Source organism: Nasonia vitripennis, chromosome 5, assembly GCF_009193385.2.
Source record: "Nasonia vitripennis strain AsymCx chromosome 5, Nvit_psr_1.1, whole genome shotgun sequence".
Taxonomy (NCBI): domain Eukaryota; kingdom Metazoa; phylum Arthropoda; class Insecta; order Hymenoptera; family Pteromalidae; genus Nasonia; species Nasonia vitripennis.
In genome coordinates this window covers 13940025-13958802 of record NC_045761.1, presented here as the reverse complement: position 1 = coordinate 13958802, position 18778 = coordinate 13940025, and the positions used below count along the sequence as shown (strand labels likewise).

Here is an 18778-nt window from a genome sequence, read left to right as displayed (position 1 = left end):
ACGTGCCTCGAAGACACCGCTTGCACAGATATCCGTTTAGTGACCGCTTGGTAGTGCGATGTTCCGCGTTTCTGCGAATTCGGCCGGGATGTATCAGTTGTAAATTGTGTAAATAGTCGTGTACACTTTTTTATTCGATCGATGTTGGGACTTTTTTAAATTATGCTTTTTGCACAACGAAGTGAAGTGGCAATTTTTGTGATTATGAATAGAATGTTTTAAATATTGGATTTAAAATTAAGAGTGCAGCGATTGTCATTGTATTACATTTTTTGGAAAATTGAATAGTTTGTGGAATTCTGTCATGAAATTCAAAGTGATGAAATAATTTTGCTGAAGAAGCGAAAAAGCATACCCGAGATAGATATGCCGTGATTCGATTCTACGACAAACCCCATTCCCTGTTACCACTCCCCATAAATCATCCAATAAAAACCCACTGATGTCTCTGATCGGTTCGTACTCGGCAGCGCGGATCGCTGCGCTGACCTACGGCCCAGAGTTGGCCTTTCTCGTTTTCCTGCGCTTCCTGATTGTCCTACTGCGCCGAGACATCGTGGACCGCGAGCATCGGATCCGTCCACGATCCGCTTCGGAGTTGTTCGCGCGCTACGATTTCATCGTCATCGGGGCGGGATCGGCTGGTTCGGTCGTCGCGAGTCGGCTCTCCGAGAACCCGGAATGGACGATACTGCTGCTCGAAGCCGGTAGCGATGAGACCCTTCTCTCCGACGTGCCCATGATCTTTCCTACGCTTCAGCATACCTCGATGGACTGGCAGTTTAAGTCAGAGCCGTCGTCCACCTACTGCTTGGCTATGAAGGATGGCAGGTGTAACTGGCCCAGGGGTAAAGTGCTGGGTGGCAGCTCGGTGCTGAACGCGATGTTGTACGTCAGAGGGAACAGGAGGGATTACGACAGTTGGGCAGCTTTGGGAAACGAGGGCTGGAGTTATGAAGAGATCTTGCCCTACTTTATGAAGTCGGAGGACAACAGGATCGAGGAGCTCAGAGACTCGCCGTATCACGCCGAAGGCGGACCGTTGACGATCGAAGAGTTCAGGTAGTGAGATGAGCTTTTCTATCTTATTACAGGTGCCATATCGATCGATAGCATCTCTACATTTTCATCGTTCTGTATCCAAGCTTGATGTAAAAATCTCAAAACTATCTACAGGTTCCAGAGTCCAATAGCGGAGTACTTCCTGAGGGCCGGCCGTGATTTGGGCTACGACGTGGTGGACGTGAACGGTGCTCGTCAGACCGGTTTCACTTACTCCCCGGGCACTCTGCGCGACGGTCTGCGCTGCAGCAGCTCCAAGGCATTCCTTCGGCCCTGTCGCGATCGCGACAACCTGCACGTGGCGACGCGCAGCTTCGTTGAGCAGATTCTTGTGGACGAGAACTCGAAAAGAGCTCATGGCGTGAAATTCCGTCGAGGCCAGCTAAGGTACTCGGTCCAAGCTAACTGCGAAGTCATCCTGGCTGCCGGTTCAGTTCAATCACCTCAGCTGTTGATGCTCTCGGGAATCGGACCAGGACACCATCTGCAAGAGATGGGGATACCCGTAGTACAGCACTTGCCTGGAGTTGGCCAGAATCTGCAGGATCACGTGGCTATGGGCGGACTGACGTACTTGATCGATCCTCCGAGGGATGTGTATGGAAAGAGGGAGTTCTCGTTCGTGCTTCCCAAACTGCTGAACTTTCGCTCGATTTTTGACTTCACAAGGAATGGCACAGGCCCTCTGTATCTCGTGCCTGAGTGTGAGGCTATGGCTTTTGTCAATACCAAGTATGATTAGGGCTAAGTATATTATTATAACAAAGCTTATTAAACCGGTTTTTTTCCAGTTTTTTCAGTTTAAATGTGCATTTTTTGCTTTCAATGATTTTTTTTTTCATACTTTAGAGGTATCCAATGGTATTTTATTTGTATTCTATCAATTCTTTATCAAATATTTGCTTTTTACTATACAATTACGAATTAGGTATTCTAGTTTTCTTAGAAAAATGCATTTTTTAATTTCTTCAAAACACACGAAAAGTAATAATAGATTTGTTTGTTTTATCCAGATATAACGTAGCATCCGTAGAGGACGATTACCCAGACGTTCAACTATTCCTCGCATCAGCGGCAGACAATGCGGACGGTGGACTCTACGGTAAACGAGGTTGTGGCCTCGGCGACGACTTCTTTGCTGGGCTGTTCGAGGATATTCTCTACCAGGACAGCTACGCGGCGGTTCCTCTTCTTCTCAGACCGCGAAGTCGGGGTTACATCAAGCTGCGCAGTGCTGACCCCGCTGACCCACCAGTGATTGTGCCTAATTACTTCAACGATCCCTATGACCTCGAAATACTGGTGCGCATAAATATACATCGGCTCTTAAAATAATGTTTGTTTTGCTTTAAAATTCGATGTGCGCAGAATTCGATGCGATCGATGGATGTTAAATTTACAAATACGCAGTAGCAAGCGTACGACGTCACAGTTTGCATATAGATAATTCGATTCCTCTACGTAGAATCTATATTTAAGTTTTTATAATCTACTGTATACAGTAGAGTCGATTCGATTTGATTTGACAACTTGCGTCTGATACGTTTGTACGTGCCTCGAATTACTATTGTAATCGTGGAAACTTTTTACACGTGGAGTCTTTGTACATTGATAAAAAGAAACTTTTCACAGACTCGAGTATTATAGCTTCGCACATTAAAATATTTGTTTAGCGAAATATTCATAGAAAATGTCATTAGAATGTTTTCTCAGTTCGAAGCTCATTAATAATCCTACGTCATGTCAAACAAAAGCTCGCAATTGTAAGGCGCTTAATATTTGCTTAAGTTATTGTAAAGATGATGATCGTTCATTGATGATGATAAACCGAACACATGCGTCAACGAAGAAAGAGTTCGATTCAACGTAATGCCTTCTTCGCCCAACAGGTAGAGGCGGCAAAACTGGTACACCAGCTGAGCGAGGGCCCGACCATGCGCTCGATCAACGCCCGACCGAACGACAACGTCATCAAGGAGTGCAGCCACCTCGAGTTCATGAGCGACGAGTATCTGCGCTGCCAGGCCCGGCATTACACAATGACCATATACCACCCGGCCGGCACTTGCAAAATGGCACCCGCACAAGACCCGATGGCTGTTTGTATTTCCTCCTTTTTCGCTCTCTTAACGTATCGTTGGCGATACAGTTTTGGATTTCTTTTTTGCCGGTTTCACTATTGCGCGATTTCAAGGGCCGAAAGAGGGCGGGCTGATTATTTTTTTCGTTGAAACGCGGGTGCCGATAAGCTCGCACGTGCGATACGTCACTCTGCTGAATACTTAATTTATTTGACGAAATGTCGGGAATATGTTCTGTGAAGTGGACTGAATTATTACCTTTGTTCTTTGATACCTAAACGTATAAACTTACATTGAGTATGTACCACTGCCAAAATGTATGCCTTTTTCGGGAAACTCACCTGCAAAAAAGGAAAAAAAGTAGATTAGATTTATGAATGAAACTGAAAAGTGCGAATTATTCATGTTTATTCGTATATGATCAAATGCAAGAATAAACACTCAATAACTTTATTTTAATTAAATTAAATTAATAGCGCATACAGCGTTTCTGCAAGTATCAGTAACTCAAATGCCCGCTAACTGGACCTCTTATTGTCACAGCTGACCTGGTTTACCCAAAGCTTATTTTTACCTCCCGTATTAACAATATCCGACTGAAACAATCGCACTTGTCAATTCGCGATGATTGTATCGAGCCAATGCAGGCGAATTCAATTTAGTTTACGACTAATATTCAAACGTTTTACACTGCCGATACCATTGCAACGCCTCGATTCTCTTTACAGGTGGTGGACTCGAGGCTACGCGTACACGGGATCGCGGGTCTGAGGGTCATCGATGCCTCGATAATGCCGAACATCGTCACGGGCAACACCAACGCGCCGACCATCATGATCGCCGAAAAGGGCGCCGACATGATCAAGCAGGACTGGCAGCATCATCATCATCATCCGCGGCGCAGACGAACCAGTGAGAAACTGAAGCCCGACCGACAGCGCCGCAAGGATTACGCTAGAAGAAAGACTGCATCGCTGAATCCTCTGGTGCAGAGGTACAGCGTGCTGGAGTCGGCTTGGTACGGCTAACAGTCTCGTTGCGAAATGAGCGGAGAATCAAATTAATGGTTATTCGCGCATAAGAAGTGCCAGATGAAACAAGGAGCGGAAATTCAAAGTGTGTTAAGCCATGATCGCGCACGAGGATAAAACTTATACAGACAATAAGTTTCGTTCTGACACTCGAGAATTAATTATATATTTTATTATATCTCCCACTCGTTGTGTAAATATGTACTCCAATGTTATTGCTGTAACACTGTAAATATTGTTATTATCGTGCGCGTTAGAAAGTCATATCGGCGAACAAGGCATCGCACTGTTATTCGCTGTGCTATTATTATTTTTTACATATAAGCCTGATCCATTCTCGCATAATCAATAAAATGAAAAGCCATAATCCATAAATCAATCGAGAGTTTGTACTCGACGAAACCATCGAATCATACAGAAATGAAACTGATAAGAATTAGTGGGGAACTTCACTTGACGTCACACACTCACCAGTGAAGACGAAACGGAATTGAAGAAGGATAAAAAAAAATCGTGTGTGCGTGTGTATAGCGGGCCGAAAGTAGAGGGGAGCTTTTTTATCGTTTACGCGCGGCCTCTCGCATATGAAAGCCGAGAGTCAGTGGGCTGGCGATACATTTGGTTGGATCCTCATCGACTGTGTACAGTTACATCTCGGTGCTTCCGTAGGAAGCTTAGTGTATAATCGGGCTTTCGCCGAAAATCATGCCCTGCCGGCTTTGAACGGCTCACCGCTAGCTGCTGATTTTTTGCTCGCCTCTTCCGCGAGAGAGGGACTGCTCGGCCAACGCTCAAGTGAGTTTTATTGAGATTGTTTCTTTTTCGCGAGGGATTCGTGATGAAAATTGGATTGTAAGTTACTAGTGAAATCTTCACGGTTCTAGCTACGCTTTTTACGTAAAATTATTTCATTTAATTTATGGTGGATGTTGCATAAAAAGTAATTTGAAAAGTGTTTTTTTATGGACATTCGATATATGGAGCGTTAAAAATTGTAGGATATTGCAAGCAAATTTGAAAATTGATGATGTAATATTAGTTTAAAAAATATTTTGCTGCTTTCATGTTTCAAGAATATGACGAATAATATTCAGTTTTAAGGTTCCAACAATTTGAAACCGCTGCCAATTCATTGGCACTTAGCTTTCTCCTAATCGGTGTTGCGTTATTGTTTTAATGTAAAACATCTTAAAATTATTCTATCAATGTAGTTTAACAATTTTCGGCGCGGGGAAAATAAACGAAAACTAGACACGATTCAACTTTACCCACTTAGTGTATGAAGGCGCAATCCAAAAATTTGTACTACTATAGGATCGAAGTATTAGAAGAGAGCTTCAATTTGAGGGCTGGTGAGTTAAAAATTGCTTAGGTAAAAGTTGTCCAGTCTTGAAAATAGCAAAAAATCATAAAAACTTGGATTTTTTACAAAAATCGGTGATTTTTCTTTTTTTTTTTAAATCCTTATAACTTTTGAGCCCAACGGTCAATTTCGACTATCGAAGGCTCCAATTGTAGCTCTTTTCTTCTGCTTTCGCTTTCAAAAATCAGATTAACATGTTCATTTTACGATCAGCTATATATATATATATATATATATATATATATATATATATATATATATATATATATATATATATATATATATATATATATATATATATATATATATATATATCCCATCAATTATGGCTGTTTTTTGAACTTTTTCACTGCCATACATATAGCTGATAAACCATTAAAATTTTATCTAAATTTTGAAAGCGAAAGAGAAAGAAAAGAGCTACAATTTGAGCCCCGGGTGGTCGAAATGAACTGCTGGGATCAAAAGTTATATGGATTTTAAAAAGAAATTGGTGATGTTTTGTCATTTTCAAGCCTGGACAACTTTTGACCTAGGCAACCATTTTTAACCCACCAGCCCTCAAATCAATTCTTTTTTTCAATACTTCGATTCTATTAAAACATATTTTTAAATTACGCCTCCAGACAAAAAGTGGCATTTTCCTGGTTTTCGTTAATTTTCCCCGTGTTAAATTCCCATACGAGAATTTCAACTGCCCCGCAAAAATAGTACATTACGATACGTGTGACTTAAATGGTTCTTTTTTACACGGCGCAGTTAGCACCCGAGCGTAGCGAGGGCACTAAGCGCCGTATTAAACTGAACCATTTAAGTCAAGAGTATCGTATAAAATTTTATAGCACAGACTGCTAAAATCCGCAAGTCTCGCCTATTCGTGACTAAAGTAGTCCTTATTTGCACCGTGAGGTTAGCACACGAGCGTAGCGTGTGTGATAAATACGGTGCAAAAAAGGACTACTTTAGTCACAGATAGGCGTGACTTAACAGCGGATTTTAGCCACACTATGCTATAAATGTTTTTTTCAAAATTCGAAAAATTTTCATGAAATGGTCAGAATCATACAACAATTTTCCGAATATTAAATTTTATTACGATCAGTCGCGTAGTTCCAAAATTACGACGGTATACATACATACACACAGCCATCCGCACGAACATATTCTAAAAACGTATGATTCAGACTCCCAACACCTCCAAATATGTTTCTATGAAGTTTTAGCGAAACTAAAAATTGTACTATCACAAAACTTTCTCTAGGAGGAAGCAAAAACAATTTTAATATTGAACCAATCCATAAGGTTAAAGGAAGTACATTCCAAAGCATTGGCCGTCGTTTTAAGGTAATCGATAATCTGTTGCGTCGCTGCTCTACATGCACACGTCACTCGGTCAACAAATAGTTGAATGATGATTCCTGATAACACGATCGGACTTCTTCGTAAAATACTCTTATCTTGATTGATCGATCTATACCCTTTGAATATTAGGAGATATCGTTAACACATTTGGCTAGTCAATGAGTGAACATTTAGGATATAAGAAGTTGCGAAGAGCCTTGGATACGAGTGCTTCGGCCCTGACCACACGCGACAAGGGAATTTAATAATTAGACCGGCCGCGCTGTAAACGAGTCGCAGCCTCAGCAATTTCTGAAGCCATAACGTCATCGCAAAACCCAGACGTAACTTAATTTTTCTTGTGATCGGCCAAAGAAATGCCGCGGCGCTAGCATTCGCTTGGGAAAAATAAAACTTGTTCCGACTATTTTACGAGATTTGATAATTCCTATTGTATTGCAGATTTTTGGTTTTACAAAATGGCACGCATAAGAGAAGGAGTTCTAGTCTTTCTTGCGCTTGGAGTTTGGTCAGCAGCAAGCATTCATTATGCGGTAAGTAAAAGATTCATTATTTTATTAGCTTATTGCGAGTGTTATTCAAACAAAGGGGCTGCTATTATACAGTTATCCGTTTCAATGCGGAAAGTTACTTAATTTTAATTGAGCTTCAAAGGAAAAAAGACGCCGCCATCATATCGTTACTCTTAAAAACCAATTTACGCTTGCTAGTACACTTTATCGCTGCACGGGGGAAAAAACTAACCGTTTCTCAACCGCGTAAAACTTGCGCAAAAAGTTGAAAAAAAATTGAAGTGAACGAATTCACGCACATACGCTTATCCCTGGCCGAAAGAGTGTAGCGCACTACACCACCCGACGAGATAATAACTCAAAATCTGCATCTCTCTCGCAACTCATTCTCGCTTCTTTCTAACAACGGTTTCACGTTTAATCAGCGTGTACGCGAGGATTAGCCAATTTGCGCGCCGGCGTTATACCTTGCCGGGGAATGCGGGTCGAAATTGAGCTTTGTGCGCGAGATGTATTTTTGAAAAAACGGAAACGCGTGTGGCATCGTACGTAAACTGTGACATGGGGCTATACGGCTGGTTCGGCGAGAAATTGGCGCCAACGGAGCGTGATTTACGATTACGCGCGATGCGGCTCGATCGATGCCGCCCGAGGCTTAGATTTATAGCGTATATTCCTCAGCTTGAAAAACAAAGAGGTTATTTCCAAGCAAGAAGCAGAACGAAACATCCGATGGTATCAAGTTTGTTAATTAGTGTGCGTCTCACTGGCGGGATACTTGATTGAAACGTTTGGAAAGCATCGATCTCGACACCTGCGATACACCTCGGGCCGTCTTCGTAAATCACGCTCGGACGAGAGAGCCGGCTCAATAAACAGTGCAATAACGACCGTTTGCCTGCAGCGCCTGGCTCCTTTTGTTTTTGCGGCTTAACAAAAAGCCGACGACCACACGCCGGTTACGTAAGCTCCACGGATACTTCCCTTCCAGCGGGCTCTTAAACTTTCTAACTTCGCAAATAATTCGGGCGTTTTTGTTTTTTTTTCCTCACAGCTATACTCCGCGCGCTCGAGACCCGATAAATCAGTTGCTCGCGGATTTTTTCGCTCTTAGGAAGTCAACCTTTCTCGCGGTCATAAATATTCAATCTCAAATTGCACAGTTTCCGATCACGACTATCCTAAAGGTGGAGACTCGTAAAAATCGCCTGAAAATGTAGCATTAATGTGGCGCACGGCAAACAAGTTTGCCAAAGTACTCGTCGTAAATGTGCCTTGCGGCCGGGCGTAGTTTGCTAATTTTCCGATGTGAAATAGGGAAACGCCGCCGACGCCATAATATAAGTGTGCGAGCAGCTATACATGTATCAAAAGAACTGCACATGATATCTCTATGACGCAGCGATTGTTCCGGCGTATCGCTCGATTTTTACAACTGCACTCTCATTTTTTAACAACTTTCACACTGTCGGCCGTTTTATGCAAGCCATATTGCGCGGCCAGTAAACCTTTTCAAATCCGCCGCTTTACGATAGTGTACATAAAAGCCGCGGCCAGAGCTAATTAAATACGACGAACGTTTACGGGAAAGGTTCGATTGTAATGAAGCCGTAAAATTATAATAATTCAGCGATTTTCTGGAAACTTGCAGAGCGACGTGCCGGTGACCGAGTACCCGTTCGGAACGACCGGTACAGTGGCGAGCGGTGGCTGCTGCCACTGCCGTTTCAATGACACGGCCTACATGAACGTCGCCTGCGGCAGGCTCACCTCCTTCATGACCATGCTCCAGGCCCTGATGATGGCCAGGTGCGACATCTCCGACCCCTGCAGACGACTCGGCACCGATGTCGTGCCTCACGAGGAATGGTAGGCCTGATTTTTAATCGCTTCCTTGAAAAACTCTCTTATTCATACAGGAAGACTAAAAGCGTCGATTTGAAAAAACGCCCCTAGGTTCGACTTCATAGTGGTGGGTGCAGGCGTGGCGGGTCCGGTGATAGCCAAGCGGCTGAGCGACTACCGCTGGTGGCGGGTTCTGTTGGTCGAGGCCGGACCGGAAGAACCATCGCTCACCGCGCTTCCTGGACTGGCGTTCAACGCGATAAACTCCTCTCTCGACTGGCGCTACTTGACCGAGCCAACCGAGCCCCATCCCACCGCCTGTCTCGGTAATTACACATTTCGCGGTTCTGTGCTTGTACGCTTTATTGCCGCTGTAACGCGTTCGCATTCTATTCGCTTCTATATTTTAAGCCGCTTCTTATTCGAGATCATTATACTCGGCATGAAATTTTCCGTGAACTACGAGAACTGAGGTGAAAATTCAAAATCGTTCTGCAGAAAGCGGCGGCGTGTGCGCGTGGCCGCGTGGCAAGATGGTCTCAGGCACCGGCGGCATGTACGGCATGATGTACGCGCGGGGCCACCCTTCGGTTTACGACGATTGGGCTCGCCAGGGTAACCCCGGCTGGAGCTACAAGGAGCTGGAGGAGTACTTCGATCGCGCCGAGAACCCTATCAACCCCAAGTTCGTCACGGACCGGATGTTCAAGAACATTAACACCGGAGGACCCATGACCATCGATAATTTCTCCCACAAGCCCGAGTTTGCCGATGAGATCCTCAAAGCCGCGGCTGAGATGGGTTACAGGACTGCCGGATTGCACGGCGAGAAGCAGACGGGATTCATGGTCGCGCCGATGCTTACGCAGGACGGGCTCAGAGGCACTACGTCGAGGTCGGTTGGCTTGAGCTCGACTTAGACTAGATTTAGTTTTTTAATGCGAAGAGAAACAAAAATGTTCGTTTGCAGATATTACTTGAGACCTGTAGCAGGCAGGTCAAATCTCTACGTACTGACCAACGCCCACGTGACGAAGGTTCTGACGGAGCCCTGGAGTAAACGCGCCACCGGTATCGAGCTCATCGACAACGAAGGCAAGAAGCGCAAGCTCATGGCCAACAAGGAAGTAATCCTCACCGCCGGTGCGATCGGCTCCCCTCAGATCCTCCTGCAGTCGGGCATCGGTCCCAAGGAGGACCTCGAAGAGCTCGACATACCTGTCGTTAAAGACCTGCCGGTCGGTAGGAACCTGCAGAACCACGTGTCGATCGGCATCAAGGTCAGTACGGACATCTTCATTTATTTTCGAAAACTAATGTGATGAAAATCAATATTTCGATTGCGACTGGTATTGCGAATAGCAGAAATTGAATGTTTTCCTCTGCGCAGATGACGATCAAGGACGACTACTACGAAACCCTATCGCTCGACTCGGTAAACGAGTTCGTGTTCAACCGCAGCGGACCGGTCGCCAGCACAGGCTTGACCCAGGTCACGGCTTTCCTGGAGAGCAGCTTCGCGACCCCCGGCGTCCCAGACATCCAAATCTTCTTCGACGGCTTCAGCTCGAGCTGCGTGCGCACAGGTCTGGACATCGAGTGCCCGGACGGATCGATCGGCACCTGTCCCGGTCGTCGGGAAATCGTCGCCAGGCCAACGGTCGTCATCGCCAGGAGTCGTGGCTACCTCACCCTCAGGTCCAAAGACCCGCTGGATCATCCGCTCATCTATCCGAATTACTTCACCAATGAGACCGACATAAAGATACTGATTGAGGGCATTAAGAAGGTGGTAGAACTCACGAAAACTAAAACGATGAAGAAGTGGGACATGAGGTTGGAAATGAAGCCGCATCCTTGGTGCTCGAGGTGAGAAATCTTTTTTACTTGCTCCCGTGCTGCAGCATATTATGCGGTTGAAAGATTTTGTAAGGTTGTTGCTATATTTAACGGGTTCGCGTTACTGTTGGAGAGATGTATTGGTTTCCACGATCGCCAGTTGCAAATTCCGTACATTCGTAACAATTTTATACTTCGTAATTTGTTGCAAGTAAAATGCAATGTTCGAAGGATGAAAAAGTCTTATTGCCAAATAATTCATACAGTTTGAAATTATGGATAGAGAATAAAATATCTTTGACAGTTTGCACAATTCTCGCTCGATTTCGCGTGATTAAACTCGCATGACGAAACAAACGTAAAAATATAATTTATTCAGTTGTATTGAAAAATACGCAATCGAATTCGAATACATATCCATTGCAAAGATTTCGAAGTAGAACAAGTTTCCAAATAATTAAATATTTGCTATAATAATCTTTGAATCGGATTATAGATACTTCTGGCAATAAAAGATGAAAAGAAGTCGAATGCAATAAATTACATCCTGATTGTCAGAACTCATGAGCGATTATTAAACCCTCGTAAAATTCAGATGGAGTAGATATCGCGTGTTATTTTATTTTATCGGAGTAGATATTGCGAATAACAGCAGGCAATTTTTTCCAACACAAAACACCACTGCGCTCTACATCCTCCATAAATTTCTCTCCCGACAAACGAATTCTTTACTCGACCTCATAACCGCTGTGTTCTATTATACAGGAAAACAAACACGAGCCGTCATAACGTAGCTAAAGTTATATAAATTGCAGAAAATCGATCTTTCGATACAACGAGCACTATAAAGAGCAATTATTGCCCTCATAATTAATCTTGAATTCGTTCAAAACTCGCAAAATTATGCACCTTCCCGAAAAGAAGAGCAGGCCGCTCCAAATTAGGAACTGACTTTTATTCTGCCTGTTTAAGGTATCACTTCTGCACGGACGCCTACTGGGAGTGCTTGATCCGCGCGCAAACCGGTCCGGAGAACCACCAGTCGAGCACCTGCCGCATGGCTCCCGAGGCCTCCGGCGGCGTCGTCGACCACGAGCTCCGAGTCCACGGAGTGCCGAATCTTCGCGTAGCCGACGCTTCGGTCTTCCCTGTGCTGACTAACGCTAATCCTGTCGCGCCGATTGTCGTCGTCGCCGAGAAGGCGGCCGATATGATTGTCACGCACTGGAAGAAGGTGCAGCAGCGAGTCGATGGATCCGCTAGGGCTTTCTAGATGTGATGTGTGGAATTGTCATAGTTTCTTTTGACAATGCTGGAACTTGTTTTGCTACTCGATTTTGTTTTTAGCTATGTATACTGAGTATGTAGTTATTGATGCGAGTGTTACTCGCGATGTGATATGTAATTTTTCGGTACTGTACAGCGCAATTATAGCGTAAACGTTGGATTTAAACTTTTTCCATGATTTTGTGCATCGTTAGCAATAAACTTTTTGAAGCAAAGATATACTTCGTTATTTTATGTGTACTTTAAGAAGAAAAAACTTTTATGAATCTCGTTTATTTTGACTCTTTTGTCACAGACGCACACGTCTGCAACGCGAGCAGCAAGTATACTACGATGCATAATATGCGCTAGCTCCTTGGCTTGACAAGCTAGTTTTTCATACGTTTACACGTTTTATTTTTCTAGGATAAACTAAAATTCATCTGAAAGAGTAATAGCACACAATTGTAATAATAATCCTATCTATATATTGTAACACAGCGAGTGTTACCATATACTATACCTCATTGGTTTAATGTACACATTAATTCTTTGACTAATGTACCTATTATATCTGAAAAGACAATAAAGAATCACTTATAAAAAACTTAATGGTCTCAGGGTTCGTACCGGTTTGTGTCCCGTCGTCTACTCTTTTTCGTCTTTCGACTCGTCTCCTTTACCTCCGTAACACTTCAAAGCTTAAAATTTTAGATGCACCATACAAAGCCATGTATAATGAAGTGCGACCTTTTCGTATCTCTCTCATCTGTAAAATACCACTCAACATGCCTGTATTCGTTACAAATCCATTTGCTGGATAATTTAGTATATACAATGTCTATTTATATTCGACAAAAACCGGTTCAGCGACAGCTTTTTTTAACATAACTCCTTGAAGAATATCATTGCTTCTTAGTTTGCGGAGACGTACGTGTTTAATGCAAGACAGAATTTAGAGGCCTTAGCAACAAAGTCACGCTCTCCTGTAAGTCAATCGCACACCTTTAATATAACGCAGCAAATCTCAAATGTCATAATATTTGCAAGCCATCTGCTGTGCATTAGATAAAATTACGATTACTCGTACTATGACATGCAGCCCGAATAGAAACTCAAGTAGCAGCAGTCGCCTTTTTTTGTGGGTACATCTCATCGCATATTGCGATACTTATCTAAAAGGTCAGGAGTCATTCTTGGTTTCAAAAATATCTACGCCAATCGCCGGCATATTTTTTCCTCCACCATCAGCATTATAGCATCGCTGCTCGGTTTGCTTTTTTTGCTTCTCATATAGAAGAGGTGGTATTCTTCGAACTGTCGCGAGTCTTGCAGCTTCGACTCAGTTGAGCTCATACGTTACATTCAGCAAGACGACAAGAGCCAGTCGGCCAGACGCGGATCCGTTATTACTTCGAGCTCGTGAGTAAAGATCTTGTATTCTTTTTGAGAATTTTAAATAGCACTTTACTTTTTCTTTCAAACGATTTTTGCTTCCTCCTAAGAAGAAGCTTTGTAATAGTAAAATTTTCAGTTTCGCTAAAACTTCGTAGAAACGCATTTGGCGGTGTTTGGAGTACGAATCATGCGTTTTTAGAAAATGTCCGTGCGGATGGCTGTGTGTGTGTATGTACGTATACCGTCATAATTCTGGAGCCACGCGATCGATCGTAATAAAATTTGGCATGCATATATGTTTTCTGATTCTAAATTCGGGAACATTTTGTTTACGATTCTGACCATTTTATGACCATATTATAGCCGTTTTTTGATTTTTGCTTATTTTTTGATAATATGATCTATACAATATATTCAACAATAGTATATCTAAAAGATCATAAAATTTCCTACTTTCTTCCTCAAGATTTCCAAGATTGACCTTCCGTTCAATTTTTATGATAAAAAGGTGATTTTAAGAAAAATGTAACATCTCCAAAACTAAATCGTCAAACGTTTTGAAAAAATTTATGACAATAAGAAACGATAATATCTATTTGCTGTAAACATTTTAAACCATTTTGACTAGTTTTCAAGCTAAAAATCGAAAACTAAAAAAAAAGGATTTTTATATCGTTCGATTACGGGAGTAAAAAGGCTTTAATAAGGTTGAAATTTTGGGAAAATATTGATCTTTTGATCACCTCGGGTAGGTTCTTTTTGCAGCTTATAAAACCGTTTAGTTTGAAAGATATCAGGATTCAAATTCTTTGTCTCTCACCCTGTATACCCTGTATAACTCAAAATTACTATTTCTGTTAAACCTTATAACTCGCTAATTAAAGTTTAGAATGTTTTAAGACAATTCATGATTTAATGAGGTTATGAAGCCCCTATGGTATTTAAAATATTGAGGTTTAAATTTTTTCATGAAAATTATATGATTTGATATTGTGACGGGTGCTTCTTATGTAAAATAATTAGGATTGAAAGTATTTTTTATAACACGTGCATAAAAAAAAAAATATTTTCGGCGCCTATAAACTGGGCCGAAAATGGGGTTTTCCGAGCGTCACACAAAAAGTAGAGCGAGAGTCCCTGATCACAATACATGTATGAATTAATCCATTTTCGCCCGCTATCGAGCGCTCGATTCATTCTTTTTGTGCATCTCCTTACTAAAGCTTTAAATCGTTAAAAACTGTTGAAACAATTTCCAAAATATCAAAATTTTCCAAAATATTGGAATATTTTCCAAAATTTTCAAAATTTTCAAATTTTCCAAAATTTTCAAAATTTTCAAATTTTCCAAAATGTTCAAAATTTTCAAATTTTCCAAAATTTTCAAAATTTGCCGTTTATTAAAATTTTGATTTACTAAATTTTAAAAGCTTTACTAAAAATATATTTAAATAAATAAAATAATTAAATAAAAAAAATATATATATACACACACACACACATATATATGAATCTATACACGCCCACCGTAGTGGACGACTCGAAAAACTCCATTCTCGATACACTTCATAGGCGACCCAAATGGTCTTCCTTATACACTTGTTATAAAAAGCACGGTGAACAAAGAGGGGCGAATGTGCTTTTCCAGACTCGGATGATGTTTGAACACTTGTGTCCATCTCGGGCGCCTACGGCGCCCTCGACTACCACTCGTGCTCAAACATCATCCTCGCTTGGAAAAGCCCATTTTCGCCCCTTGTTGTACAATGTACTATTAAAAGTCATTAATATACTGTATATTTGAACAATATTTTATCTATTTGAACTATTAATTTTGTTGGAGGAAGCTACGTGCCAAATAATTGACAGCGGTTTTTTAATTTTTGTTACACTGCCTCGATAAACAACAGTATATTATGCAACTAGGGGGGAAAATTGGCTTTATCTAGCGAGGGTGAAGTTTGGAGCACAAGTGGGAGTCGAGGGCGTCGTAGGCGCCCGAGACGGACACGGGTTCTCAAACCATCACCCGAGTCTGAAAAAGCCACTCCCCCCTTGTTGCACACCGTACTTTTTATGATAAGTGCACGAATAGGCCACTTATCATGCATATGAAAGAAATGGGAAATTCGAGGACTTTTCAAAGTAAAACAAATTGGTATTGAAAATTTTGAATATACTTTTTCCTCCCAAGGGAGTAGTTTTTTCCCGCTGCTAAGAGAAACTCGATTTTCCATTCATTTTACATGCATGGAAAGTGGCCTTTTTCGTGCACGTATCATGAAAAAGATGTTTTTAAATTATTAAAAATACGTAATATTCCTCGGTGTTTTGATACTTGTTCAAGTCAATGTACTGCATAAAGCAAGAATTTTCATTTTTTGAGGTCAGTTCACTTTTTGACGTTGTTCATATAGAAATCTCGCCTTTTAATAGTCGCATCGCGATTGTCATACGGGTTCGATATCTGTCGAAACTTTATAACTCCTACTCTCCACTTAGGAAAGAAAATTAATCTTATTTTATATGATCAACATATACTTGTCTCCGTAGAAAGGGCCAAGCCAATTATGATTTCAAAAAATATTACAAACATATAATAAAAATACTTTGGAACTGCTGTACAGGAAGATAAGAGTCTATAGTATTGTGTTGAACGTTGTGATTAATTGACCAATAATAGTAAAATTTATCACAGTAGCTCCATCGAGCCAGCGTAGTACATATAGGCTATAACGGTGGATAAATATTATTGCGGTAATCGTTGTGATTTTCCCTTTTCTGAAAGTTTTTCATTGAATTTGCACACAACAAATAGATTTCTCTCTGCCACCTGTAATGCATGTGTCTCAATTTCAGAAATCAGCGAAGATATGGATACGTGTTTGTCGACGTCTTGCGCTGCGGCAGCCTCTGGCTCATCGGCGTCCATCTTCAGCCAATTGATTCAAACTCTCCTCGTAGCCCAATGCTCCATAGCCTCCGAGCAATCGTATCCAGCCGATCGCACCGACGAGGTCCTCGACAATCCCAATTTTGATTTCATCGTCGTAGGGGGTGGCACGGCGGGATCCGTAGTAGCAAGTCGTCTGTCGGAAGTAGCCGACTGGCGCGTTCTCCTCATCGAGGCCGGTGCCGATCCTTCACCCAACAGCGATATTCCGGCGCTTCTCCTGATGCTGCAGAATTCAGCCGAGGACTACCAGTACCTGGTCGAGCCAGACGATAACTTCTGCCAGGGTCTGAAAGACCAACGCTGTGTTTGGGCAAAAGGTAAAGCCCTCGGCGGTAGCAGCGTTATCAATGCCATGATCCACATACGGGGCAACGATCGCGACTTCGACAGCTGGGCGGAACTGGGCAACGCCGGCTGGAGCTACCAGGACGTTCTGCCCTACTTTCACAAGTCTGAAAACTATCACCCGGACGTCGTGGCAAAACACGGAGCGAAGATGTTTGGCACTGGTGGCCCGTTGACTATTCGGCCTTACAATTATTCGGAGGGCGCTTTACACGATGTCTTTTTGGCAGCGGCTGCCGACCTGGGAATACCAATCATCGAAGCGCCCTACAATGAACAGTACATCGGTTACGTAAAGAGCTACGGTACCCTTGACAACGGCGCTAGGCAGAACGCCGCTAAGGCCTACCTCAAACCTGCCGCGGACAGAAGCAATCTGTACATTATGAAATCGGCAAGGGTGGATGCCGTAACTTTGGACGGACGAAGAGCCACCGGCGTGAAGGTCACGCTAAAGGATGGTCGGAAGGTAGAGCTTTCCGCAGCCAAGGAAGTAGTGCTCTCGGCTGGAAGCATCGCCACGCCACAGATTCTGATGTTGTCCGGAGTTGGCCCACGGGAACATCTCGAGTCGAAAGGGATCGACGTAGTGGCCGATTTGCCAGTGGGTCAAAATCTGCAAGACCACATGATCTGGGTTGGTCTTCAATTGACCTACGTTAACGAGACGGCAAAGGCTCCTCCACTCACATTCATGCTCGATTGGGCCTACGACTATTTGTTGAACCGCAAGGGCGAGCTGGCCTCGACTGGTGGCATCGATTTGATCGGCTTCATCAACACCCGTGGCCCGGACTCTAAGTACCCCAACGTCGAGTTTTTCCACACGCTGATACCGCGGTACCAGCGCTTTAAGATTGAAGCGATGGCCAATGCGTTCGATTTGTCAGAAGACCTCGTCAAGGATTTGCTCAGGCAGAACGAGGAGGGCGAGATCATCTTCGTTGCTCCGACGCTGCTAAAGCCAAAAAGTAAAGGCCAGCTAAAGCTGAGGAGTGCCAAGCCAGAGGATCAGATCGAGATTCACGCCAACTACTTGGCGGATCCGGATGACGTGGAGGTGTTCATAGAGTCGCTGGACTTCGTTCGCTCGCTTTTGGATTCCAAGACCTTCAAGGATCTGGGCATGCAGTTGCGCAGATTCGAAATCCCCGGCTGTGGCGAGTACGCAACGGATTCGCGGGAGTATTGGGAGTGTAACTTGAGACACACGGCTGGAACCGTCTACCATCCAGTAGGAACTTGCAAAATGGGACCGGCTGGTAACAAGGACTCGGTGGTCGACTCAAGCCTCAAAGTGCACGGACTCAAGAATCTGCGAGTTGTCGACGCGTCGATCATGCCGACGATCACCAGTGGAAACACGAACGCGCCTACTCTGATGATCGCGGAGAAGGCTGCTGATCTTATCAAGAAAGAGTGGAGCGTGAAGACAGAGTTATAAATTTCCTTTCCGCTTTTTTCGATTATGATACCATTATGCGTAACGTAGTTACATCAGTTTTTTCTTTGAACGCGACTGAAATAATTTGTTATGTGGATTATGAAAAGAAGCACCACTTTTACATTTTGCATTGCAAATAACTTTGCAAATAAAAAATAGTACATAATACTATGTAATTCTGATATTGTTAATAAATATGCATCGAGAGACGTTGACAAAAACGATCTTTTAAATCAACATCGCCTGCAATGATTAACAATTCCCGCTATTAAAA

At 42.9% G+C, this 18778-nt stretch overlaps 4 protein-coding genes across 4 annotated transcripts in view; 3 read left to right on the top strand and 1 right to left on the bottom strand.

Moving 5' to 3' along the window:
• The window catches only part of LOC103316081 (flotillin-2), a 125994-nt gene that overhangs the window by 16516 nt on the left and 90700 nt on the right, over positions 1 to 18778 (bottom strand). The gene's annotated exons all lie outside the window — the stretch shown is intronic.
• LOC100117838 (glucose dehydrogenase [FAD, quinone]-like) lies at positions 16 to 4549 on the top strand. Its single transcript, XM_008207768.4, has 5 exons — positions 16 to 1062; positions 1177 to 1794; positions 2076 to 2364; positions 2952 to 3161; positions 3872 to 4549. The coding sequence occupies exons 1-5, from the start codon at positions 443 to 445 to the stop codon at positions 4169 to 4171; spliced, it is 2037 nt and encodes a 678-aa protein (XP_008205990.2). The 5' UTR covers positions 16 to 442; the 3' UTR covers positions 4172 to 4549.
• LOC107981588 (glucose dehydrogenase [FAD, quinone]) lies at positions 7087 to 12599 on the top strand. The gene is made up of 8 exons (XM_016987719.2): positions 7087 to 7222; positions 7341 to 7432; positions 9063 to 9280; positions 9368 to 9582; positions 9755 to 10151; positions 10227 to 10536; positions 10647 to 11125; positions 12068 to 12599. Exons 2-8 carry the CDS (start codon positions 7358 to 7360, stop codon positions 12366 to 12368), a joined length of 1995 nt encoding a protein of 664 aa, XP_016843208.1. The 5' UTR covers positions 7087 to 7222; positions 7341 to 7357; the 3' UTR covers positions 12369 to 12599.
• On the top strand, positions 13438 to 18741 carry LOC107981587 (glucose dehydrogenase [FAD, quinone]-like). Its single transcript, XM_016987717.3, has 3 exons — positions 13438 to 13543; positions 13655 to 13783; positions 16619 to 18741. The coding sequence occupies exons 1-3, from the start codon at positions 13453 to 13455 to the stop codon at positions 18502 to 18504; spliced, it is 2106 nt and encodes a 701-aa protein (XP_016843206.1). The 5' UTR covers positions 13438 to 13452; the 3' UTR covers positions 18505 to 18741.